Source organism: Pteropus alecto, unplaced genomic scaffold (genome assembly GCF_000325575.1).
Source record: "Pteropus alecto unplaced genomic scaffold, ASM32557v1 scaffold113, whole genome shotgun sequence".
Classification (NCBI taxonomy): Eukaryota; Metazoa; Chordata; class Mammalia; order Chiroptera; family Pteropodidae; genus Pteropus; species Pteropus alecto.
Genome location: NW_006433949.1, coordinates 806593 through 831712, shown reverse-complemented (window position 1 = coordinate 831712; position 25120 = coordinate 806593). Strand labels below are relative to the sequence as shown.

At 56.0% G+C, this 25120-nt stretch overlaps 2 protein-coding genes across 2 annotated transcripts in view; one reads left to right on the top strand and one right to left on the bottom strand.

Moving 5' to 3' along the window:
* Nucleotides 1-9388, top strand: part of RASAL1 (RAS protein activator like 1) — a 26984-nt gene extending 17596 nt beyond the window's left edge. The window contains 9 exon segments of the mRNA XM_006908573.3: nt 6-160; nt 3231-3368; nt 3900-4044; nt 4994-5166; nt 6319-6456; nt 6533-6668; nt 7439-7559; nt 7925-8001; nt 8255-9388. Coding sequence (XP_006908635.1) covers nt 6-160; nt 3231-3368; nt 3900-4044; nt 4994-5166; nt 6319-6456; nt 6533-6668; nt 7439-7559; nt 7925-8001; nt 8255-8394 — 1223 coding nt within the window. The 3' untranslated portion in view covers nt 8395-9388.
* Nucleotides 9389-9609: 221 nt separating this feature from the next.
* Nucleotides 9610-25120, bottom strand: part of DTX1 (deltex E3 ubiquitin ligase 1) — a 32416-nt gene continuing 16905 nt past the window's right edge. Inside the window, exons 3-10 of the mRNA XM_025044484.1 lie at nt 25023-25112; nt 13686-13747; nt 13301-13462; nt 12955-13016; nt 12243-12401; nt 11983-12144; nt 11796-11885; nt 9610-11109 (exon numbers count right to left, since the gene is read on the bottom strand). Of these exons, the coding sequence (XP_024900252.1) occupies nt 10885-11109; nt 11796-11885; nt 11983-12144; nt 12243-12401; nt 12955-13016; nt 13301-13462; nt 13686-13747; nt 25023-25112 (1012 nt within the window). The 3' untranslated portion in view covers nt 9610-10884. The remainder of the gene's footprint in view (nt 11110-11795; nt 11886-11982; nt 12145-12242; nt 12402-12954; nt 13017-13300; nt 13463-13685; nt 13748-25022; nt 25113-25120) is intronic.

Below are 25120 nucleotides of genomic sequence, written 5' to 3'. Positions count from 1 at the left end.
GCACGTGCGGGAGGCCAGCCTGGGGCTGCTGACGGGCTACCTGGGGCCCATCATGGACGCCATCGTGGGCTCTGTGGAGCGCTGCCCGACAGCCATGCGCCTCACCTTCAAGCAGCTACACCAGTGTGTGGAGGAGCGCTTCCCCCAGGCAGAGCACAAGGTGGGCCAGGCGGGGAGACTGAGGCTGGGAGTGGGGGGCGGGACAGTAGCTTGTCCAGGGTCACACGGAGAGTCAGGGCAGAGGTGGGACGGAAACTGGGCTGCCACACTAAAGGACTCTGTCCTGGTAGAAGTGGGGACAACATTCCTGGCGGGATCTGGAAGCCACAGAGGGGATGATGATGATGATGATGTTGATGATGATGATGATGATGATGTTGATGATGATGATGATGATGATGTTGATGATGATGATGATGATGATGTTGATGATGATGATGATGATGATGTTGATGATGATGATGATGATGATGTTGATGATGATGATGATGATGATGTTGATGATGATGATGATGATGATGATGATGATGATGATGATGATGATGATAGCAGCAACACTATATGCAGCCCTTACCATAGGTCAGACCTCATTTTACATATTTATTACCTTCATCTGGTCTTCACATCCACCCCATGAGGTAGGTACCAGTATTATTCTATTTTACAGAGGAGCAAACTGAGGCCCAGAGAGGTGAAGTTACACAGCTAGAGAGAAAGGGGCGATGCTGGGATAGGTACCTATCCAGGCAGGTTTTCTCCTGAACCTGTGCTCATAACCACCAAATAATCATGTGGCACAACGTGAGTGCTTTTTAAATCCCAAATGTGTGTGTGTGTGTGTGTGTGAGAGAGAGAGAGAGAGAGAGAGAGAGGTGTTCAGTAGCCAACATCCAAAATAAAGTCTAAAAATAAATCCCACATGAGCTATTGCTTTTCCAATATTGACATGAAAATGGAAAACTCAGGTGCTGCAGGGTTGAGGCAGGCGAGGTGTGACGTAGGGAGTGGCGGGGACTGTGGCAAACTGGAGCTCCCACAGCCGGCCTGAAGCGGGCAGCTCGGGACAATTAATAATCGCCATGTCGGATTGCCAGATCTTCCGAGTTTGGAGTTTTTCAAGCCGACATTCTTGATTTTATGTGAGAGCCCTCATTTTTAAAATTTTGGCACTAATTCACCTATTAAAAATAAAAAAAACTCCAACCGCAAAACAACGCTTTGAGCCAATCGTTACGTATTTGCGGCTGGACGGGCCTGTGGGTTACCAATTTGAGAACCCCGGGTTTATGCTCAGCACGCCTTCCGAGGTGGCTGTCGCCTGCTGATGAATGACATAGAGTGAGGCTAACTTATGTGGCACAGATGTAACAGAGATGCCGACTGGGCTTCCCTCTGCAGAAAGATCTAAGATCCTAATGTTGGAGATGTAACGTTTAGATATGACGTTTAGGGCCCATCCCTGGAGCTCGGGTTAAGAGTGCTCGATTTATGCCACATCATGCCCCGCTTCCTGTTTACAGATGGGGAAACTGAGGTAAAGAGCCTTGGCCGTGGGTTGTGGACTCACACCATGGTCTCAGGACTCCCAGCTGGGGTCTGTCCCTTCTCCCCACTCAGCCCCTGCTCAGGAGTGGCCTCCAAGCTGGGATGTAGCTTGATTTATGCCCCACTTTGTCAGGCTCACGCCTGGGCTGCCAGGAGAGGTGCTAAGTGGGACACAGCCCAGGCAGGGAGGAGCAAAGAGAAGGGGGAGAACAGCTCCTCAGACGATCTGGCCCTTGTGGGGGGAGCCAATATCAGTGACACCCAAGTGTTTCCAGTTCTCAGCCCCCAGGGTGGGCAGAGGCCTTGGGCAGGGAGCAGGGACTTTCTCAGGCTCTTGAGGGTGGATGAGGTCAGGAGCACCCAGGGAAGCCCCTTTCTCTGCCTCTCTCACACCTGTTCTTCCTTTGCAAGAAAGGAGGAAGTCACGGGCTGATGCCTAAGGCTAAAATTACCCTTGAACATGGCGGGAGGTCCTCGGTGGCCTTAGAGGTGGTTCAGGGTTCCAGATGAGCGGATGGGGGAGGAGCCTCTCCCTCCAAGAAGCTCTAGGTACCCAGCCCCTGGCAGGATGCACTGTCAATGCAGAGGTGGCCCAGGGAATTGGCACACCCCCGGGGAGGGTATTGTTTCCTGTGGGAATACAACCCCTAAATAAACACTAGAACACATTCTCAGGCTAAACATAGCTGGGTGAGTGTGAGAGGCGAGTGGAGAGTGGTTTGGGGGGAGCCAGATGCACCCAGGATGGCGGCACACTCTCTCCTTGAGTTCCCTCTGCTGGAGCTGGGGGAACTAGCCTTACCGGCAGATGGCCAGGCGTGGGACACACACGGATAGGCACTGTACTTTACAGTTTGTAGTAGGCAGAGGCTGGGGCTGGGAATGCACATGAGACAGGCTCTGCAGCCAGCCGAACGGGGTTCACTACTGAGCCTCAATTTCCTCATCTGGAAAATGGAGATAGTGGCATCTACGTGGGATGTTTGCGATTAAACGGGGATAGTTCAGGCTTAGTTTCTGACACTCAGTGAGTGCTCCACAGTAGCTAGTGCTGCATGCAAGGGAGAGTGGTGGAGAGCTGAGAGTTCAAATCCTGCCTGGGCTCAAATCTTGGCTCTGCCACTTACAGCTGTGTGGCCTTGGGCAAGTGACCTTCCCTCTCTGGGCTTCAGTTGCCTCTTCCGTAAAAGGGATATATAATACCTCCTAGGATTAGAAGTAAATAAATAAATGTACGGAGAAGTATCTGGCCCGCTGCTATTTATTATCATGAACTGTAGATCTGGGTTTGAATCCTGCTTCCTTTATTTATCAGCTGTGTGACCTTGGGCAAGTCGCTTGACATCTCTGAGTTCTGCTTCCTCGTCTATAACATGGGAGTAATGTTTAATGTCGGTGCTTCCTTCACGGGGCTGTGCCTTTAGCTGAGTCCTCAGTAAAAAGCAGGCTCTGAGGATGTTTGGTTAAATCTAATCACGTAAGATCGGTATTATTACGACATTTCCCAGGTGGAGACACTGAGGCCCAGAAAGGAAAAGCCTCCTTGGCAGCCCAGGGCGGCCTCCCGACCCATCTCCCATCTTCCTTCCCCGTGCGTCCCCAGCGTGTAGTCCTTGCCGCCTCGATCTCCCCGACTGGGAAGTGGGTTTTGGAAGCCTCCTCTCACCAGCGGCTTCTCTCGGCAGGATGTGAAGCACCTGGCCGTAAGTGGCTTTCTCTTCCTGCGGTTCTTCGCGCCTGCCATCCTCACGCCAAAGCTGTTTGACCTCCGGGACCAGCACGCAGATCCCCAGACCGGCCGCTCACTGCTGCTGCTTGCCAAGGTGCCAGCAGCAGAGTCCCCCATCTTGGGTGCTCTTAGCCGGGGTAAAGCCTGGTAAGAAAAGAGCTGGGAGGACAGTCCCACGGGAGACCCCAATGAGACCCAGAGAAACCTGTGTCTGAAATACCACGTGAGCTTCCTGAGTGTGAAGGCATTCATTATGCTAAGTTCTTTCGAAACAAAAACCTTACCCTTCCAGAAGGAAAGTGGGGAGCAGGCTAGTAGTCATTTACACCTTTGTGTGAATTAGACCATCCTTTGCAAAGTGGCCACGTTTTGAGGTTCTGATGGGCTCCAGTGTATGTCTGATCAGATCAGACAGTCCCCGGTCGGGGGGGGATTTGGGCTCAGGAGGGAACAGAATAATAAGGGCCCTGGGGTGCATGTCTGTCCACGGGGAGGGACAGGTGTTGCCCAAAGCAGGTGCTGCAATGAGTCTTCTTTGGAGACTGATCCGGGAGCCAGGTCCACAGAAGGCCTCCCCACCCTGGCAGTGACCTTGGCCCTGGCACCCTCTGCTCCTTTGCTCCAGGCCGTGCAGAGTATTGGAAACCTGGGCCAGCAGCTGGGCCAGGGCAAGGAAATGTGGATGGCCCCCCTGCATCCCTTCCTGCTGCAGAGTATCTCACGTGTGAGGGACTTCCTGGACCAGCTGGTGGACGTGGATGGGGAGGAGGGTGAGTTCCTGTGGCCCTGCCACATCTGGCTCGTCACTCCACTGGACCCTTGGGACCTGCCCTTCCACCCGCTTCCTCCACCTCGAAGCACTGAGACTGTGGGTCAGCTAGTCAGTCAACTAACATTCTCTGCCACCTACTGTGCCTTTTCAGCCAACGCGGAGATGTGGGTGGGGACCGTGGCATGGTATCCATGCAATCGACAAATATCTCTTAAGTGCCTACTACGTAATAGACACTGTTCCAGGTGCTGGGGAAACGGCAGTGAACGAGACAGAAGAAACTCCTGCTCCGATGGGAATTTTATACCAGTGGAGACAACAGGCTGTAAACAAACAAATGAGCAAATCATATAGTGTGTTAGGGGGTGATAAATGCTAAGGAGAAAGAAATCAAGGGAGGAAGGGACCGTTGGGGCGGGGGTGGCAGTCCAACTTTTTAGATAGGGTGGCCACGAGGGTCCTGGGGAAGAAGAGCGGACGAGAGGGAGGGAAGGAGAGGCGAGGGGCCCAGATCGTCTGGGGCTTCGTAGGCGTCTGGGAAGAGATTGGCTTTGACTTGGAGTGAAGTGGAGCCACGGGACAGTTTGAAGCAGAGGAGCTGGGGTTGAGTTCGTTTTACAGTGTGGGGCCCAGGTCGTGACATAGCTGGATCCAAGTCACAGAGGAGCAGCCTGTGGAGATGTGGAGCCCTGGTTGTGGCTGGCGGGGTCCCTGTGGTTCTGGGGTGGGTCCCTGGACCGACTCCATAGGGCGTGGCTCCCCCTGCTGGCTACCTGTGCCTTTGCCTGCAAGTCCCTCTGGTGGGAGAGAGTCCTCAAAGATGCCTTCCCTGTGGAGGTAGTGGCCTCATCCTCCTGCCTCTGGCAGGATTCGCTCGTCCACGCACGCCCCCAGGGCAGGCTGAGCCTGGACAGGAAGCGTTCACTGTGCCCCTTCCCCGTTCCCAGAGGCTGAGGGCCCGGCCAGGGCCCTGGTCCCACCCTCCGTGACTGTCCGAGAGGGCTACCTGCTGAAGCGCAAGGAGGAGCCCGCCAGCCTGGCCACACGCTTTGCCTTCAAGAAGCGTTACTTCTGGCTCAGCGGGGAGACTTTCTCGTACTCCAAGAGTCCCGAGTGGCAGGTGGGGCTCCACTCCGCGGTGGAGGGGTTTCCAGTGGTGGCGGCCTCTTTGCACCCCAGGGGGAAACTGAGACCCAGGATGGGGCAAGGACTTGCTCATGGCCCCGTAGCCACTTGGCAAGTCCAAACTCTCAGGCCAGGCTCTGCTCACACCCTCGGGCCGACGCGGGCCCAGGGCAAGCACAGTCATACACGTGCATGCACTCACCATCAAATGTCCTTCACAGCGTGCGCTCAGAGTGGCCTGGACACACCCCCCTGGACGTAGGTAGTCACGCACAGGGCATGGGCGATGCTTAAGTCTCCTTAGCTGTTCCCACCCAAGTCTATGCCCACATACCAAGGACCCACATCAAATTGGATCTGCTCACTCCCATGCCCGCTGTCAGGCATATACATCCAGGCCTTCATTCGTTCACTCATTTGTTCATCAAACATATCGAGTGCCTACTCTGTACCATGCCGTGTTCTAGGCTTGGAGATAGCGCAGTGAACAAGTCAAAGAATCTCCGTTTTCATGGGGCTGCCATTCAAATCTAGCACAAACCGAAACAGACTGGGATCTACCCACTTCCGTGTATGCGCCACAGATGACAGCGCTGGCACTGCTGGGGGCGCCCACACTTATTATCTCTCCTCTGTTAGCAGAGCATAGATTCTAGAGTTTGACTCCCTGGGTTCTAATTCTGGCTCTACCAGACGCGTGACCTTGGGAGCGTCATTTATCCTCTTGTGCTTCAGTTTCCTCATCTGCGAATTGGGAAGAATAATAGACCCAGCCTCAGAAAGTTGCTGGGACGATGAAATAAGTTCATAAATGTGAAATGCTTAGAAGCACATCCCAAGTGCCATGTCGGTGGTTACGATGATGATGATGATGATGAGGACAAAGATGATAGGGGTGGTGGAAACCAATGCTCAGAGAAGTTGTCACATAGCCAGTGATGGGGCAGGACTTCGGGACTCATGGAACAGCTGAGTGGATATGCACGCAGATCACAGATACACGAGCTTGAATGTCCCCAACTCCAGGGACAGCACCTGACGCACATACCCAGAGGAAGGCTATCCCTGGGCCCCCGCCCCCTGTCCCCAGCCCCGCCCCCTGTCTCCTGCCTCCTGCCCACCCTGCAGTGACCGTCCTCTCCCCCAGACGCGCTCCACCATCCCGGTGTCGGACATCCGCGCGGTGGAGCGTGTGGACGAGGGCGCCTTCCAGCTACCGCACGTGATGCAGGTGGTGACGCAGGACGGCGCAGGGACACGGCGCACCATCTACCTCCAGTGCAAGGTGAACTACCACAAGGATGGAGAGCCGAGGGCGTCCCTTGGGTCCCACCCCTGACCGCCCCCCCCACCCCCTGCAGAATGTGAACGAGCTGAACCAATGGCTGTCCGCCCTGCGCAAGGCCAGCGCCCACAACCCTGACAAGCTGGCTTCCTGCCACCCTGGTGCCTTCCGCAGCGCGCGCTGGACCTGCTGTCTCCAGACGGAGCGCTCAGGTGAGGGGGCAGTGCCGACTCAGGCTCCGCCCCACCCGCCTGCCAATCAGCGGGGGTCCCATCGTGGCCCCGGGGCTGGCTATGCAAAGTTGGGTATAGCTTACTTAAATTACTTAACCCCTCCTAGTCTCCTCAGGTGTGAAAATGGGGTTGGGAGGAGTGCCTACCTCCTAGGGCCGTTGCGAGGTTTACATGAGTTGATAGACGCAAAGCTCTTAGAACACCGCCTAGCACATGGCGCTGTTAAATGCGAGGCATTCTTTTGTAAGCACCCGCTTTGTGCCAGGCTGGCTGTCAAGGAAGACAACTGAATAACCAGACACTTGTGACATGGCTTCACAAGTGCCAAGATGAGGCTTTCGAGACTCCGGAGAATCCCTTTGACCTGACCCCAGGCTAGGAGTTTGACTTTCTGGAGTGGGTGCTGCTTAAATGTGACCAGAGGAGAGTAGGAGGAGTTAGGTGGCAAAGTTGGGGACAGGGACGGGGTAAGGAAGAGTGTTGCCGGCGGCACAGACGGCGTGAGCGAGCGGAGGGCTGGCTGGAGATGGAGGAAGGACGGGAAAGGGTCGCTGTGGCTGGGGCCCCATGGTGGGAGGATGCTGGGGGGAGGGGGGGGCACTGCCGTGTTGGGCCACGGGGCTCGAAGGAACTTGTAGGTTTGAAGAGCGATTTTAGCGGCAGAAAGGGCAGGGCTTGGGGACAGCCTGCCGTGTGAAGTTTCTGGAAGGGGAATGGGATGGGGTTACTGATGACACTGTGCCCCTCAGCTGCCGGTTGCAGCCGCACACACTTTGCCGTCACCCTGGGGGACTGGAGCGACCCCCTGGATCCCGATGCTGAGACCCAGACGGTGTATCGGCAGCTGCTCCTGGGGCGGGACCAGCTCAGGTGGGTGCCCCACTCATCCCACCTCACCCCCTATGACCGGCTGGGCCAGCCGCCCACTGTGGTGTCCCCTGTTCGTTTACTCATCCTTTCCATATATGTCAGCTGAACTTGGGGGACAGGCTCAGGGTGAGGACGAGAAAACGTCCTTGGGTGGCCGTGATGCAGAACTGGATCTTGGCATCTCTCAATACCTGGGGCCGCAGAGACATGGGCACAGACCTCAGATGTGTCCCTTCTCCTTCCTGGCCTCAGGATCACTGTTATCCAGTGACAGAGATTTGTTCCAACTGGCAGAGAATCTCTGGGGTAGAGAGCAAGACCGGGAATCAGGGAACAGCCTTGTCTTTCTCCCTCTCAACTTCCAGGATGAAATTCCTGGAAGATTCCAGCATGGATCCCAGTCTGGGGGCAGACACAGGAAAGGGCTCCAGGGCCACAGAAGGTAAGGGGTTAAGGAATTCCCTTCCCTTTGCCCTCTCTGACACCTCCCACACTTGCCAAGCACATTCCTGTGTCTTCCTGGCCACTGTCCTGTTTCTGGGGGGTGGGGGGAGTGCTGTGTGTGTGGGCTCTGCTACCTTTTAGGATCCTCGGGACACAAGGTAAATCTGGAATCCAAGAAAGCCGCCGGGTGTGAGTTGTGGCACCTTTCCCCGGCCTGGCCGAGCCCCCTTGACCTCTTTGTCCCCTCCTAGGGGCCAGTCCCGATGCCCTGGCCCGGCACAGAGAGGCAGCTGCTCACCTACTGGAGGTGCTCGAAGACCTGGATCGAGCCCATGAGGAGTTCCAGCAGCGGGAGCAGGGGAAGACAGCCCTGGGCCCCCTCCGGCCCTGAGGAGATGCTGGAGCCCGCTCAGAGGGAGTGAGAAGCCGCTGGGCCCTTCTCAGCGTACCCTGGCTCAGCAGTCTCCTGTGGCTGTCTGATACCTCCTTGAGGATGTGGCTTGGAGGCTTCGGAAGATCTCCTAGTCTCACATACCCTAAGCCCAAAACCTGGGGCACAGAAGCAGAGGGCCAGACTTGCACCGAATGAGTCTCACTCTCTGGGTCAAGGCAGACTGAAGGGGTTGGGATAAGGAACCTGACTCAGTTGGCTCAGCCTGAGGTCTCTGCTTCTGACCACACTGATGAAGCCAGCCTGGCCCTGAGCTGCTGGATACAGCTATACCTGCATCCCTACTGCCCATGTGGCCTAGTTGCCCCAGATAAGCACTAAACCAGTTCAGCCTTTCCTGTTTTCATGTCTGCCAATCCCTGTAACCTCACCGATCCTCCTGAACCCTGCCCTCAGCCGGCGGCCCTAACCACAAGCTTCCGGAATCAGGTGCCCTCAGGAAGAACCGAGGCTGGGAGCCCAGTGTGCACTACTCAGACCCTTGGGTCCTGGGAGACCTCAGGCCAGGGTCCTTCTCCCCTCTTTGAACTTCATTTTACCCTGTATAAAATGATGTGTGGTTTTCAAACTGGGTTCCATAGAGGTAGCGTGGGAGCCAGGGACAGGGGTTCCCAGACTGTGGCCAGAGCCCACCCCTCTCGAATGTCTGCTAGAAATGCAGATGCATGGGTTCCAGCCAGATCTGCTGCATCAGCATCTGAAGGCGTGTGGGGCAGGAGTCAGGATTCTTAAGAAGTTCCTCAAGGTGATGTGGATGAATGTGAGATTTAAGGATCGCAGGGCTGGGAGACTTTACGTATTAGGGTTTGAGGTGAGATTTTGTTTGACAGTGAATCACAGAGGATAAAACGCCCAACTGGCAGAACTGGAAGGGCCTCCAAGGACTCATTTCTAGTTTTGATTGACTGGAGGGTGGGACTGAAACTAAATCTGCCTGGATGGGGAGAAGGTGGACCAGGATGCAGTGCTATCCCACGGAAGGCCAGAAGGGGTCGCCCGGAGCTGCAGCATCCACCCACAGCCACCTGGCATCCCCGGGGATATTGCAAAGGCTAAGATTGTTGCAGGCTGAGTTCCTCATTCCTAGTAATTTTACCAGCGAGCACTGTGTGCATCGCCTGGTGCCCATGCCTGAGAATGGAACTTTCACCTCTGCCCTCTTGGGGACTAGGACTGGGAGGGTCTCATCTGTCACCATCACATCCCCTGCCTGTCCCAGGATGAGATTTATGGGGACCCTGCATCTCCAGCTGCCCAAAGCTGAGAGGGGCAACGGTCCTGGGGTGGTCATTTTGTCACGTGCTCCTTGATGGGACAAACGGAAGGCCCCCAGGCACAGCCACCCGCTCCCCGCTTCTTGGCAGGAAAAGACTGGGAGAGGAGGAGAAAGACCGTTTATTTCTCCACCCACAGTGGGACTGGTAGGTTTTCAAAAGAGCAATCGCTGGCGTCCTTTTAAATCTTGGCTGACTTCCACCGTGGCAGCCAATCAACAGAGGCGGAGCTGGTGAGTTGCCTGGGCAACAGGCCCCTGGTTGGCCGAGACCATCAGCCACCCTGCGGCCCACTCCCAAGTAAGGGAAATGGACTCTTTGCTCTCCAGTCTGCTTTTTAAGACCTGCCGGCCTAAGCTAGGCCTCCTCGTCTCACTCCTGAAGCCAGAGGCTCCAACCTTTGGATCTCGACGTTTGGGAGCGATTTGATGAAGAGGATGGAATGGGGAGAAAAGGGGAACAGTGCCTTTATCTGGGACAGACATAAGGCCTGGGGATGGGAGGGGAGAAGGAGGGGGTCGGTGTCCCAAAGGATGAAGAGACACAAGCACAAAATACCTCTAGTCACCCTCTCCCTGGCCTGTCCCTTTGCAAAATTGCTCAATCTGGGGGCTTCCACCTCGTGGGCCCACGATTGCCCATCAGTTGGTGATAGAGATGGGGGTACACTGAGCTTCCTAAGTTTCCCCCAGGAGTCCCAGCAGGCCCCTAAAGCTTGACCTGAATCTTCCTGCTGGCAGACAAGCCTGTACAGATGCGATAGAGCCACAGGTGGGATCCACATGGATCCACAGGGGTCTCCTGTCTCCTCCCCCCGGGGGTCGGGGGTAGGTAGAGGCACGTGGGTGTGCGTGCATGTGTTCATCAGGACACGTGTGTTTGCGTGTGGGGTGGGGCTCTGTCTTTTTGGTAGGGAGGTCGCTGTGGTTTCCGGTACTCTCTCTCTGACCTTCTCAGGGAGCTACAGGTCGGAGCCCGCTGGCCTTTCATCCTCTGATCATTCCCAACGGCCACCAACCAAACATCCGGAACGCTTCCGGCTCCTTCCGCAGGCTCCTCTCCAGCCTTGAACCTGGGCCACCAGGACACACCTGGTGGAGGGAGGCATGTGCCGGACCAGGGGCAAAGCAGGAGGGAAGTTGGGCAGCCTGGGGCCTCAGGCCTTGGCTGCGGCCTCGGACACGCCTTGGGCCGTGAGCTCGGCCAGCACGTTGTCTAGGTAACTAGCGTCCGGATAGCCGTGGCCCGTGAGGTTGGATCCGAACTCAGTCTTGTGGTGGATCTCGTTCCACACCACGGTGTCCGACTCGCCGGTGGTGTTGGACGTGCCAATGGTGAAGATGAGCCTGCGCTCCCAGGCGGTTATGAGCAGTCTCAACACCTGGAGGGCGGGGCGACGGGCGGGGTCACAGGCAGCCCCGCCCACTGCTTGAGCCCCTCCAGCCCAGCCTTCGCCCCTGGCCCCGCCCCACCACCACTTTGTGGCTCCTTTAGGAGCTAATGAGCCCCTCAGGATACCCCGGGGCTGCAAGGCTTGGCCACTTCCTACTCTGGACTGACTGCCCCAGTACAAGCTCTTTCTAAGTTATCTGCCTGTTTCTTCTGGGGTAAAAGAGGGCTCGCAAACCGACAGCCCTCCGCTGTGTTTGGTTTGGACCCCACACGGTATTAAATAGCCACTTTGTGACTTCGTTGGCAATAGTTAAAAACCTGGAGATTTCACATGAAAATCAGAATTTCTGGCTTCTTTCAAAAACCGAAAAGTAAAAAAAATCTATAGTGTGGTGGTGGAAAGCCTGGACTACTTGGGTTCAAATCCTGGCTCTACCGCGTGACCAAGAGCATGTTACTTGCTCTGAGGCTCTGTTTCTTTATCTGTAAAATGGAGCCAAGACCCTGACCTCAGCAGTGCCTGGCAGGGTGAGACACGTACTAGGTTGTTAGGGTCAGTGCCGGTGCGGGTAGGAACGTGAAAGCAGGGACTGGGATAATTGGGACCACAGGCTCAGGCTGACAGTGACTGGGGCCCTGGCCTGCAGCCCTGCACCCTCACGAGAGAGCACCCACCTTCCGGCCTTTCTCGTTGTTGGGCAGATAGCAGTGGCGCGGGAAGCCTCTCGCAGTGAACTTCTTGCCTGGGTTAGGGTGCTCAGGGCCCTGCGGGGAGGAACGGCAGGGGCCTGAACTACAGACAGCTGTGGGGGGCCTCTGGAGGGGTCAGAGGAGTTGGGGTTGGGGGCCCGAGGGGGCTCACCTGGATGCCTGTGGGAATGTCATAGACGATGCGGATGGTCTGGGTGTCAGCGAAGCCGGGCAGAGAGTGGGGGATAAGGTGGAACTCCATCTTCCCGGGCGGCTGAGTGCCCGTCTTCTCCCCGTAGATGGCCTTGCAGGTTGGGCACTGCAGGCTCCCATCCTGGGGCAGGGGAGGCTGGTGGTGAGGTCCCCAGGTGTCCAGCCCTGCCCGGCTCCCATGCTTGCTCCCCACCCACTGCCCCCCTCTCCCCAGCCTACCTTGTTGCCATTGGAATACATGGCCACGAGGCACAGCAGGTGGTACATGTGGCCGCAGCGGCCCAGGCGGCCGACGAGCTCTGGCCGCACACCCTTGTGGCGAAGGACACCCTCATAGCCGGATGCCGTCACCAGCCGCTCCATGCAAATGGTACAGTCCTGAGGGTGGGCACAAAAGGGGAGACTGAGGGCTGGGAGGGGGCAGCCCTGGGGGCAGCAGGGCCAGACCCCCAGGCCCCCAAGGGCATCAGACCACCCCCTCTCTGGCACCCGTCTGTCACAGGGAAAAGACTTCCCCATGTACCGATTTCAGGTATACAGCTCCCTCACGCCCCCTCCAGAGGGCTTAAAGAACTATCAAAAGCAAAACTTTATTAACCAATGTCACCCTAATAAATTCAATTTAAAAAAAAAAAGCAAAACTTAAAAAATATGGGTGAAAATAAGATACGAAAATGGTCAATCATCAAAAGATTGACACATGTGCTTCTATTAAACTTCAGTACTTCTGTCTATCAAAAGACATTGTAAAGAAAGTGGAAAAGCAACCCCACAAACTGGGAGAAGAGACTGTAGCAAAACCACAAGGAATTCGTATCAGGGGGAAGGGAGGGGGGAAGAGAGCAGCGGAGAGGGAGGGAGGGAAGGGGAGGGGAGGGGAGGGCTCTTCATCTTTGCAGGCAAGGCCGGCCCTCTGTCCCCTGGGACTCACCTCATCAGGTGGGTTCTTTACTTTCTGCATGTACCTTCGAACCACATCCTCGGGGTTCTTACCTGCAAGGGCACAGGGGGTTGGGCTTGAGGGTATGAAGGGTCTACTCTTAAAGGCTTGACTTGGGACTGGGTCAGAGGTCAGAGAGATGGGGTTGACAGGGGTCAAATGTCAAGGGTTGCTGCAGGTTATCGGAGATGTAATCGGAGTTGGTTGCAGATGGGGTCAGGGAATGAAGGTGAGGTCCTAAGTCCCAAGAACAAATTGGAGGAAGGGGACAGAGGGGTTAGGCCCAAAGGTTAGTGGGGTTCAGTTCAGGGATGAGGGTCGGGCGTGGAAGGCGTACTCTTCTTGAGGTGCTTCTTCTTGGTCTTGCGGCACACCCCAGGCACGCCGGGCACGGGCTTGACGTCACTCTTGCTCACGGGCGGCGGATGCAGAATGGGTTTGGGGGCCCGCGTCAGGCACACGGGCAGCCCAGCGGCACACAACAGGATCCCGGTCATCCCTGGGGGCGTGGTCCGGGCAGTTAGGGGCGGAGCGACCACCCACTCCCACCCTCCCGTCATTGGGTGTACCCATGGGCCTCTCCCCAGACCCCGCCCACTTGTTCTCTGGGGATCTCAGGTGCGTGTGTGGGGTGAGCCCCACCCCTCAGCCCCAGGGGCGGACAGGTGGGGCCGCCTCCTTGTGGGTCCCGCCCATCTTTCCTGTCTTGGCCTAGACCTCACCTGCCAGGGCCGGGTGGACCGGCCCGGTACCGTTCAAGTTCTTCACCGGGAGCGCGGGGACCCTGAGGGGAGAAGAGAAGAGGCCACAGGTGGATTCCAGCCCCTCCCCCACCAGAGAATCAGGGGACTCTGGTTTGCCTTCTGGCTCTGGCTCCTGGGCATAGCCTGACTCCTTTGTGCCAGTCGCGGTCCTCTAGAATGATCTCCAGGGAATTCGAATTCCTACTCTGACATCCTTCTGTCATAGGGTGCGGGAGACCAGGACCTCACTCCGGTTATAACGGAATGGACCCCTAGGCTTAGCGCCAACGCCCCCATTCCACAGCACCTGGGTTCCAATGGCTGCTGTGCCAGAAACCCAACTATTAGTGATTTAGCCATTCCAGCCTCTGTCGAAATTTGCTATATGGAGCACTAGTCCCCATAAAAGTTTCTGGGAGAGGAGGATTCGGGGATCAAATAAGTTAGGAAACACTTCAATGTCTCCCTCTTGGAAAATTCACAACCTGTGTGAGCATATTAAAGGCTCTCGGTCCTGCATGAGGAAATATGGTTAGCGATGGTAAACCCAGGTTTTCCGAAGACGTGAAGACAAACATGATTCCTCCTCTGCAATATCCGCTGATGTCAGTTCCTGTGACTAAGGCATTGTCCTCTCTTCAGATGAAGAGGCCCTAGGAAAATGCAGTCTGCTTCCCCTCGTCTGTTGCCCTCCCCACAAAGGGCTCTGACTTTTGGAATCAGCCAGAGACGCTTTCATACCACAGCTAAACCACTAACCAGCTGGGTGACACCCAGCACATGATCACACCTCTCATAAGACTGTTTCTTCTGTAAAATGGGATACTGTGGCACCTCCCTTATGTTTGCTGTCAAGAGTCAATGAAATTCTACATGTCAAGGGCCGAGCCCCATGGCCAGTACCTAATAAAGGCTATATAACATTAACTGTCATTGTCACCATCATCACCGTCACTGTGTCACCTTGGATGAGTAGTTTCATCTCTCCACACCTCGGTCCACTAAGTCACGGTATGACTTCTCTCCACCTCGGAGAGGAAACCATGAAAATATTCCAGTGACAAACTGGGGCAAGTAACTTAACCTCTGTGACCCTCAGTTTCCTTCTCTGTAAAATGAGGTCAATACCAATATCTCCCCCAGGAGGTTGTCGAGAGAGCTGACTGAGAAAGCCTGCTGTGGTCTGCATGGCGTGCCTGCCTGAGCCTTTGTGACTTCAGTGCTTGGCTGTTGATGGGCACGGAGCCCTGGGCAGATAAATTTTGAGAAAGATGAGTGTTCTGAAAGCCAGGGGCAGCCTGAGGGGACAGTGGGGTGCAGGAAAGGATGGGGGCAGTGACAGCTGACGAAGGAACTGCTACAGCCCCCTTTGCCTGCCTGCTAAGGACTGAGCCTGGTCACCTGCGCCTGGCAGGCACAGTCAGTACCAGGGAGGTGGCTGGGAAGTGTCTTTAAGCAAATACTCTTGGCAGGCTTGGGTGCTGTCGCAGCGAGTCCAGACACACACACACACACACACACACACACACACACACACGGGGAATGTATACTCTATATACATGCACACACATACTTGGGGAATGCACCACATGCACAAGTACACAGACACACACATAGATAGAAGACTGCACGGACACACACCCCTGGGAACATGCCTCCCCCCACGTATACACACAGGTACACAAACACACACTCCAGGGAACACATACCATGCACACATACATACAAAGATACATACACACACTCACACACACACGCACACACCTCTCAGGGAGCACACTCATGAACACACAGATTCAGGCACACACACACTTCTGTGTGGAAAATACCCCCCCACACACACACACATACTCTAGGGAGCACACCACACACACAGATATACACGTGCACTCTATTGGACAAGACAAACCAGCTCACGCAGAATGGTACCCCCGCCGGCCGCAGCTGCCACCCCCCCACCCCATCCCACCCCACACACACGTTGCTGTGGAAAAGCTGACAGCAAATTCGGGGGAAATGTGCCTTTGTCCTCACAAGCACCCAACACTCTGCACCTGCAAAGAGACCCTGCCATCCGCACATGGGGACATGAGCAGGCACGCTATGACCTGCACTCCCACAATGACACACAGATGCTCGGCTGGGGAGGCCCACCCTTCACGTGGGGTCACGTGCACAATAATACACGCACACACACACTACACACAACCCCTCCGCTCTGTGGCTCCTCGGCCTTAATCTGGTCCACTGGGCACCCCTCCCAGACCCGGCCGAGGGTGGCATCTGAAGCAGATGTCTGGGTTCCTAAACACTTTGGTGGCCTGGCATCACAGAACCCAGCTTCTGAGGGAGGTGCAATGGGGAAGCCTGGTCAGTTGAGGTGTATGTGCGGGAAAGGTGCCGTGCCTCAGTTTCCCTATCTGTATGGAATAGAGTCTGGAGAGAGTTCAATGAGTTAAGACATGTACAGCTCAGTTTGGTACAGGGCTGAGGTCTTGATTTCCACTACAGCCTGCGGGGACCCAAGAGATGGGGCTGTGTCCATCTGAGCCTTCTCGGGGTCTGTCGGAATCCTCCAGGACCTTCCTGGGGGTGTCGCTACCCTAATCTCATCCCTCCCCCTACTCTTACAGGAAAGCAGAGCGGCATGCACCTCAACCTTCTCCTTTTCCCTGTCTTGTCCTTGAAAACGCTTCTAGTGTAGACAGACGGTTATTGTCCTCATCATACCTAGGTCTCCCCACGCCCTTCCTTCCCTTTTGTCTCATGAGAAAACACCCCTCCTTCTCTCCAGGGCTCTCTGGAAAGTGGATGGAAAGAAAACTTTTTAGCATGCATGTCACCACGTCTTGTCTCCTACCTGCAGCAGATATCACTAATCCATCACAGCACGCTCTTAAGCTGAGTCCAATTCTCAGGGCGGCCTTTACCGATCAGTAAAGACGGAATGTTACCCCAGGTCTATAGAAAGCCTAAGGTCAGGTCCAGCTCATGACCCTGGCCTTGCTGAGCCTTTGGCCGGGGAGTTAGGTCGCGGGGGTGGGGTGCGGAACCCCAAAAGAGAATGTTTTACATCTCAGCTGCCCTACAAGTCCTGGCACCCCTTAAACACCACAGAGCTCTGGGTTACAAAAGTCAGTCTTGCTGCTGGGAAGAGGGTTGTGAGCAGGGCATGACAGTTAGACTGTTTTTTGTTTACCCATCAGCAAGCTGGGGGACAGTCCCGAGGCAGCCCCCAGCCCCTCTTAATTTGCAGGCCCTCTGCGAGAACCCAGGGTATCAGGGTTCCCACGATGCCTGAGCGTGGGAGCCACCCAGGCCCCCTTTTGATGTGGGATGCGCTGTTTCCTCCGACTGAGTGAGAACATCCTTCTGCCCTGGACAAGAGACCGCTGCCTGCAGGCCTCCCTCCCGGAAGGGGGGCCAGCCTTCATTCTCTGCTCTGCCCTTTGGGTGCCCAGCCTGGCAAAGAGTCTTGGAGGCATCCTTCAGGCCCCCTTGAAATGTGCTCTGATCAGAAGCTGGGCTTGGCCACTCCAGGGCAGAGATGGGTCCCACTGCCGTGCTGGTCTTTCTGCTGCCTTTCCCATCCCCCCATCAGATCCTGTCTGTCCTCGCCCTCCATCTCCCGTGGCTCCCCTCTTGCCCAGAATAAATCCAACCCCCTTATCCTACATGATAGCCAGTATCCACCCCTGGAACTCTATTTTTCCCATGCTCACCCCGTACCCCTCCACCCCAGTTTCCCCAGTCTCCCCGCTGCTCCTCAAACATGCCAGGCACATTCGCACCCCAGGGCCTTTGCACTTGCTGATCTCGCTCCCGGAAGTCTCTTCCCCAGAGAGCCTCATACCTTGTTCCCTCATTTAACACAGGCGTCTGCCCCCTGTCGCCTTATCAGAGACCTTCCCTACCACGTTACTCTAGAGGACCCTGCCATGGCCAGGTGCCCCTGCCTCTGTGACCTCATTGCCTACCCCCTCCTATGCTCCAGTCCAGACACACCTGCTGTTCCCCTAATGGTCCTTTCTCAACGCGTTTGCACCCGCCGTGCCCTCTGCCTGAAGGCTCACTCAGCTCTCTGCTGCAATGGCACCTCATCAGAGAGACCCTCCTTGATCACTCGACATCAGCGCTGGTATAGAGCACATAGTAGATGCTCAGTAAACACCCGTTGCACGAATGAAGAAAGGAATAAAGGAAGCTCTGAGCGGAGGACTCACATGCCCATGCTCGGGCACACTGTCCTCACGCATCATTTGCACACATTTGAGGTGAGCCTGGAAGCGGGGGTTCCAGAGAGACACCCTCCGCAGCAGCTAGTCCCCCGTGGCGCTCGGCCGACATTCATTCTAAGTGAGCACACTAAGTCGGCATCCTGTGGGAATGGCCCAAGCGAACTTTCTCCAAGAAATTCCCAGAAATGCTTCCCAGCCCACTCGAGGCAGGAGTCCCATGAAAAGCTTTTGGGGAACCCAAATATTTCACATCTGCCCTTTGAAGACTGTCTTCAGGAGGCTTTTTCAGCTCGACTGCAAGCGAATTCATATCCACTCCTTTTAATTCCCGAGGAACTGTGTTTATTCTTTGGAGGACAGAGACATTTCTGGTCCTGCTTTCTAGTTTTGTGGTTCCACTCCTCTCTCTTCCACTAGACTGTGAGCTTCTGGAAACGTCTGCTCCAGCCCTGTGACCCTAAGACTGAAGACGAAACTTGGCACGAATAGGTTCCCAGTACTGAATGGAGGAGTTGAGCCAAATAAGAAATTGGTCTACTAGCTTCGTGGTCTCTTCAGAAGGGGGCCTGGTGTCCTTAGAGGCAGCTGCTCTAATGCCAAATGTTCCCCCAGACACAAGGTCGAAGCAGGGATGGCAAATATATGATATTACATATTATGACTTCCCAGCTAGCAGCACCCATGGCAGGCATCACCAGCCAATCCCAGCACCTTTCCAAGAAGCCAGAACGCAACTTCAGAATCCTTCTCGACAGTGCTCCAGGAAGTCACTACCATTCAAGCAGAGAAGGCTCAGCAGATGAAACTTATCTGTCATTTATTTCACAGATGATGGGACTGAGGGCCAGAGAGAAGTGACTTCACTAAGGTCACCCAGCTGGTTAGTGGGGCAGCTGGCACCGGGTCCCGGAGTTTTTGAGTCAGTGGCCAGGGCTGACCCCACCAGGCTGATCTGTGGGGTCACCTGTAGATGAGCCAGCCTTCTGAGACCTCTGAGCCCTAAAGGTGAACTAAAGCCTGTGCCGTGGACTCTGGATCTGGCTCGGCCCCGGGCAGGCTGGACCAAGGGTTGCACAGTGGGTATATCTGCCAGCTCCGGCCACCCCTCTCTGTGTTCAGGACCCTAGGGACGCAGAAAGCCACACTGACGCTCCCTTTAGAGCAGCTGAATTTCTATCCCTCTACCTATATCTGGCCTCCCTGTCCCCTTCCATCCCCCCACCCCACTCCCAGGCCCCAGGCATGTCACGTTCTCTGATGGTGGTTTCCAGGTTCCACATTGGCCTCAGGGGCCCTCAGGACATCTGACACTTACCCAGGGGCCCTTGGGGGCCTAGGGAGGTTCGAGCCTCAGCGTGGGTGAGAGGTGGGGTGGAAGTGAGTGCCATGTCACCGGAGAAGGAAACCGAATAGTGCTCGAAGGGGTCCCCATGCTCTCTGAGCCTGCTTCTGTCATCTGCCCCCTCTCAGTGCCCACTTCCCCTGTGCCTGAATCCCTGCTCCCCACAGTCCTGGGACTTACCAGGTGCCCACGCCTACCCCTTCTGCAGAGCGCAGAGGCTGAGGACATCATGGCCCACTCTGGGAAGACTGGGTGCCCCCTGGACCCAGCAAAACCCACGAGCCCTCGGCAGCTGCTGCCTGGAGGCCTTGCTCACATCTCCTGTCCTTGTCCTGGTACCTCATTTGCCTGGACAAGCCTCAGAGCGTCTGTGGACCTGTTTCCCCTCTGTCGAATGGGACCTCTCACCCTCCCACCCCAATTCCTAGGGATGAAAGGGTGCAGAAGTCCCCAAGGAGACATTTTGAGAGGCAGTTGGCGTTTGGGGGTCGGGTTTGTCCAGAGGTCTGGGGGCTCAGTGTCACCCTTTCCCAGGATTTCCCAGTGCAGCAGGAGCCCAGCAAGGGAGGGGAGGGGAGCAGAGGGGAGGGCAGGGCAGGGCAGGGCAGGGCAGGGCAGGGCAGGCAGGCTGGGCTGGCGTTCCCACGGCCTGGGGCGGCCACGTGCACGGGAGTGTGTGGTTTGGCCTCCCAGGGAGCAGGGCAGGAAGTGCTTCAGGTCTGGGGGGCAGGGTGGGGTGTTTGGTTTGACCTTGCGGTGAGGTGCTGGGGAAGGGGTGGGAGGCAGATTTACAGCCACTACACACCCGTGTGAGGCCAGGAAAGCAGGGAGCGGGGGCGGGCCAGAGGCCAGGTGGGGACAAGGCGAGGGTGAGACTTTTCATGTCGCGTTTTCCAGTACTTTTTTATTTTTGAAGTATTTAGATGTAACGCCTGTTCAAGAACTGGAGGGGTAGAATGTGGACTCTTTTAAGTAGAAACGTAAAATCACTGCTAGAAATAAAAAAAATAAAAAAAAAAAGGAGGAAAACACTCAAACACACCCACCACATCAAAGCCCACCTCCCCACAGGCTCCTGCCTCCTGCGTCAGTCGGCTCCTGAAGTCTGTTCTCAACAACCAGAGTGTCCCTGTTACAGCAAAGTCCCACCAGTGTCTCTCCAGCTCACAGCCTCGCTGGCTCACCGTCTCACGCACAGTAAAAGCCAAAGTCCTCACTACAGCGTTCGTGGCCCTGGAGGACTGGCCCCATGTCATCTCCGACCCTCTCTCCCGCCGCTGGGCCCCTGCGGAGTCTCTCCAGCCACTGCTGGCCTTCTCACACCCACCAGCCTTGCCCCTGCCTCGGGGCCTTTGCACAAGCTGTTCCCTCTGTCTGGAACTCTCATCTGGTTCTCTGAGTGGACTGCTTCCTAACGTCCTTCAATCTCTGCTCAGAGGTACCCTGAGGAATCAGGGCCGGGGTCGGGGAGTGTGTATGTGGGGGAGGGGGTCCTCTGGGACTGTGGCCGGAAACTTGGAATGGAGAGGCAGGGGGTTGGGACGCCCCAATGCCCTGGCCAATAGGGGATTTCGAATCGAGAGTCCTAATGTGTGACCTTGAGCAAGTGCCAGCCTTCGAGAGCTTCGGTTTACTCATATAAAAAATGGGGCTGATCGGTTCTGCCACTTCGGGTTTCTGTGGAAAGTAAGAGAGGCGATGCATCTCAAGCCGGGAAGGGGCGCCTGGGACACAGGGAGGGCTCCGGACAGGGAAACAGGCCCGCAGCTGTCCCCTCCCTCTCCCCTCCACCACGTGGGCTGGAAACTCTGAGTCTGCCCCACAGCTGTGTTCCAAAGTGCTGGACGCTGCCCTCTCAGGAGACGGGGCGGATTTTCCCCACCCCTGCATGTCCCCCAGGCCGGGGCAGCCAGCTGGCTCCTCGCCCCATCACTGGGGCAAGTGGAAAAAAACTCCGGCCAAGGAGACACTCTGGCTCCACTGGCCGTGTGACCTTGGGCAAGTCAGCACCCCTCTCTGGACCTCCATGCTGTTGCCCACCCAGGGCTGAGGATGGGGTCAGAGCTCTCTGGAGAGTCCACTCCCCACTCCCATGCTGGTCATATGCAGCGATTTTAAATGCATTTGCGCTCAATTGGCTCTGCCGAGCCTGCGCGTGGGATGGCGGGGGTCTTAGGTCCACTTTGGCAAATAGGGAAACTGAGGCTGAGGAGGAGACGCTATGGGCCCAAGGTGACCCAGCCGGGAAAGGACAGAGGCAGGACTGGACTCTGGGTCTGTGTGAGTCCTGTGATGGGGAGAGAGGGAGGGGGGACAGAAGGGGGGAGGGGAAGGCGGAGAGAGCTGCTGAGCGGGAAGGGAAGGTGGGAGAGGAGCAAGAGAAAGACAGACAGAGAGACAGACAGACAGACAGACACCGAGAGACACAGGCAGACGAAGAGACAGCCGGAGACTCAGCTCTGAAGGGGGAGTTACGGAGACTCTGTTTCCCGTTGCATCGTGTCCCCCAGACCTCACCTTGCCCAGGTCCTAACGCCCAGTCCCTAGATACTCTAAGACAGGGTCTTTGCAGAGGTGATTAAAATGAGGTCACCGGGGCGGGCCTTAGCCAACGTGACTGGCATCCTTATAATGAGGGAATCTGGACATCGTAAACACAGAGGCTGAGACACTGGAAAAGGCATGAGGGCTCTGGGGTTCTGGGGACCAGGGCAGGGTGGGGGGCCTGGCTCCTCAGAGACCCCATCCTTTTGCCCTCATTGGCTTCACCTGGGCCTCAGTTGTTTGGCAAAGCGAAGCTTCGGCCTGGGGGAACCGGGGTTTGACGCCCCTGTCCTGCCTTCTTCCCACGCCCCCCACCCACGAGCAGCAGATTCCAAGGGTCCTACGCCCATCCTCCCACTCCGAGTCGGGGGTATTTTCAGCTGGGGTTCCTTGGAGATGAGGGTTGGGGGCTCGTCTGGCTGAGGAGGAATGAGGGAGCCCTTGTCAGTCGCCAACACCCCTCACCCCCTTTCCAGACCAATGTCTGGTCTCAGGATCAGAAACAGTTCCCAGGAGAGGAGGAGAGGAGGGGATATAGACTGGGCGGAGAACACACGGCAGGTCAGAAAAGGGTGCATTTAATGATCAGCACCCTCAAGGAGAGATCTTTCTTTTCCCCACAGCCCTCTCGAACTCCAGCACACTCTATAGCTCCCCACTGCCGGCAGCACCAACCAAGCCCAGGTTCCCCTGAGGACCCACAATCTGTAGCTCCACTTGGAAAAAATCTCAGCCCCTACTGTTCCAGCAGGGAAGCCCCACTCCTGCGTGATCTCCAGAACCTGCTGGACTCATTCCCACCTACACTTCTCTGCCCTCGCGGTGAGAGAGGCCCTTCCCCTTCTTGCCGGCCCCACATTCTCCTCACACCTCTAGCTCTTCCCTGGAAGTGCCATATCCGTCCAGTCCCGTTGAAGTTAAGTAGCGCATGCTACTTCCTGTGCCCAGAACAGCCCTTCCCCACTGCCTCTCCAGCACTTGCCCCTCTCTCCAGTGATTGTGTTCATTTACTCATTTATTTGCTCTATGTCTGTCTCCCCATCAGTCTGGACCCCCTTTGTCTTGTTCGCTCTGTGAACACGCACCCACAGTACGTATTTGGACAATTAATATTGAAAAACAAAAGCTGAGTAATTCCCAGACTTCTCTAGAACCGTGGCTTTCACAAATTTCATCAGTGACTAAGAAAGTCATTTCACCTGGCAGCCCCATAAACACATGTAGAAATGGTGCAAACGATTCGAGGAGCAACTCTTACCGTGACTGTACTTTCTACTCCATTCCATTCCGAGAAAAAAGTGGTTGCAACCTTCCAATTTCATAACCCACTAGTGGGTAACAACCATACAGCCCCAGAGAGAATGTCCTCAAATTCTTGCTGCAGAGGTCCCTGGAACTTTCCTGGGTCTACCCCCTCCCACACCCACTCCAGCTTGCTATCCCACTCTTTCTGTCATTCTGGGGCCCTCCAGCCCTCCTTTTGCCTAAGGGAGCTGGAGCCACGGTGCTATCTATCTCCCAGGAGCCATAATGAACACTCCAGACCCTGTGATCCTCAGAGAGGTATGTCTCCTGCAGCACCTCCCTGAGAGGCCCTCCCCAGCCTCCTCAGGTCTCTCTGTTGGCATGGGGCCTGCCCCAGAGGAGTGACCTGGAGGGGAAGGGGAAGCGGAAGGGTGAGGCCGGCAGGTGGCAGCTGCTGCAGTCTTTCCCATGGAAAGTTACAGCACCCCCAACCCCCAGACCGACCTTCCTCTCGGATGACAAACAGCGCTGTCATCGCCAAACTACTGCGATGTGTAGACGCCGTGTTCAGACACACGGCCGCTCCGCGGAATGGGGGGGTCTTGCTCTCATTTGACGGATGATGAAACTGAGGTTCGGGGAAGGGGAGAGACTCACCCCAGATCTCAAGTGACCGAGAAGGGATTTGAACCCAAGCAGTCAGACTCTCAAAGGGACAGAAGGCAGACAGGTCAGCCTACTTCAGGGTCCCTTCCCTTTCACAGGCCTTGGTTTCCCTTGGAGAAAGGGGAGGCCTGGAAGAGGTGACCTCAAAGGTTGTATCCAGATCGGACCTTTGCTGGCCTCAGGTCATCATGGTCACCCCCTAGGCCATGCCACAGTGACAAAAGCAGAGCTGGGTTCTGGTGCCTGCCCCATCTCTTAGGCATCATGACCCCACACTTCACCTGGTCTTTTCCCTTTTAGTCTGCCCCAAGGTCAAGGTCTTTGCTCCCCGCTCTCATTCCCACTCCCTCAGGGCCTGGTCCTCTGCTGAGACTGACCAACTCTGGGCTCCAGGACGGGCGGCCCACAGGCTCACTGGGTCCCTATCCCGAGGCCTTAACCCAGGGATTTCCATACTTGGTGTGACCTGAGCTCCCTTCCTCGATGAAATCCCGCTGGGAAATCCCGCCAATTCATAAAAGAGATCCAGAAAGAACCACTCCGGTTAGAACAAGAGCAGAGAGGCTGCTCCTGCGTGCCAGACTTCTCCTTACCCACCACCCCCTCCTGCACTCTCCGAGGTCACCCCAGGAGTCCTCGGAGACCAGTCTGAAAACCACAGTATTAGCCCAAAGTAATGGTGCTGATTCAGGTGTGGCCTATAGGGGAAATGTCTAAGACAAGTGGCTAGTGCTTGCTGGATCCTGCCCATGAGACGGATCGCACGGAGGCAGGGCGGAAACCCTCTAAAATTTCGAAGACAGTGCAGACTCCAGAATCCCGCAGGGCTCAGTTCCAATCCCTGCTCTCTACCTGGGTGACTCTCAGAAGGTAGCACATCTCTCTCTGCCTCAGTCTCCCCATCTGTAATATGGGCATGATAGATTTGAGGTAATAAATGATGCTGATAAAGTTTAGCAAGTCGTAAACATGGAACACAGACGCTTACTGTTGTTGCTCCGGCCCCACCACTTGCGAACTGACTATATATGGTCTTGGGACGTTATTAACCCTCCCCGATCAGTTTCTTCATATGTAAATTGGGGACGATGATGGCACCTACCTCATGGGGTCCTCGTGCATGGAGACAACGAGTAAGAATGCGTTAAGGTGCTGAGTTAACCTTTGGCACAGAGGGAATACTTAATAGATGCTAGACATTGCTTATGATTATTATTATGACTGTAATTCTTTGCTCCTAGCCCTGGTGGGCGGCCACCCCTGGGGTCGGGGTTGTCTTACCCTGGCGGGATGGAGGCGCGTGTGCTCACGCTGGTGGCGCGCTGGGGCCCGGGCCGGTTGAGGTTGTTCTGGCCGGGGGTGGGCGCACCGCTGGGGGC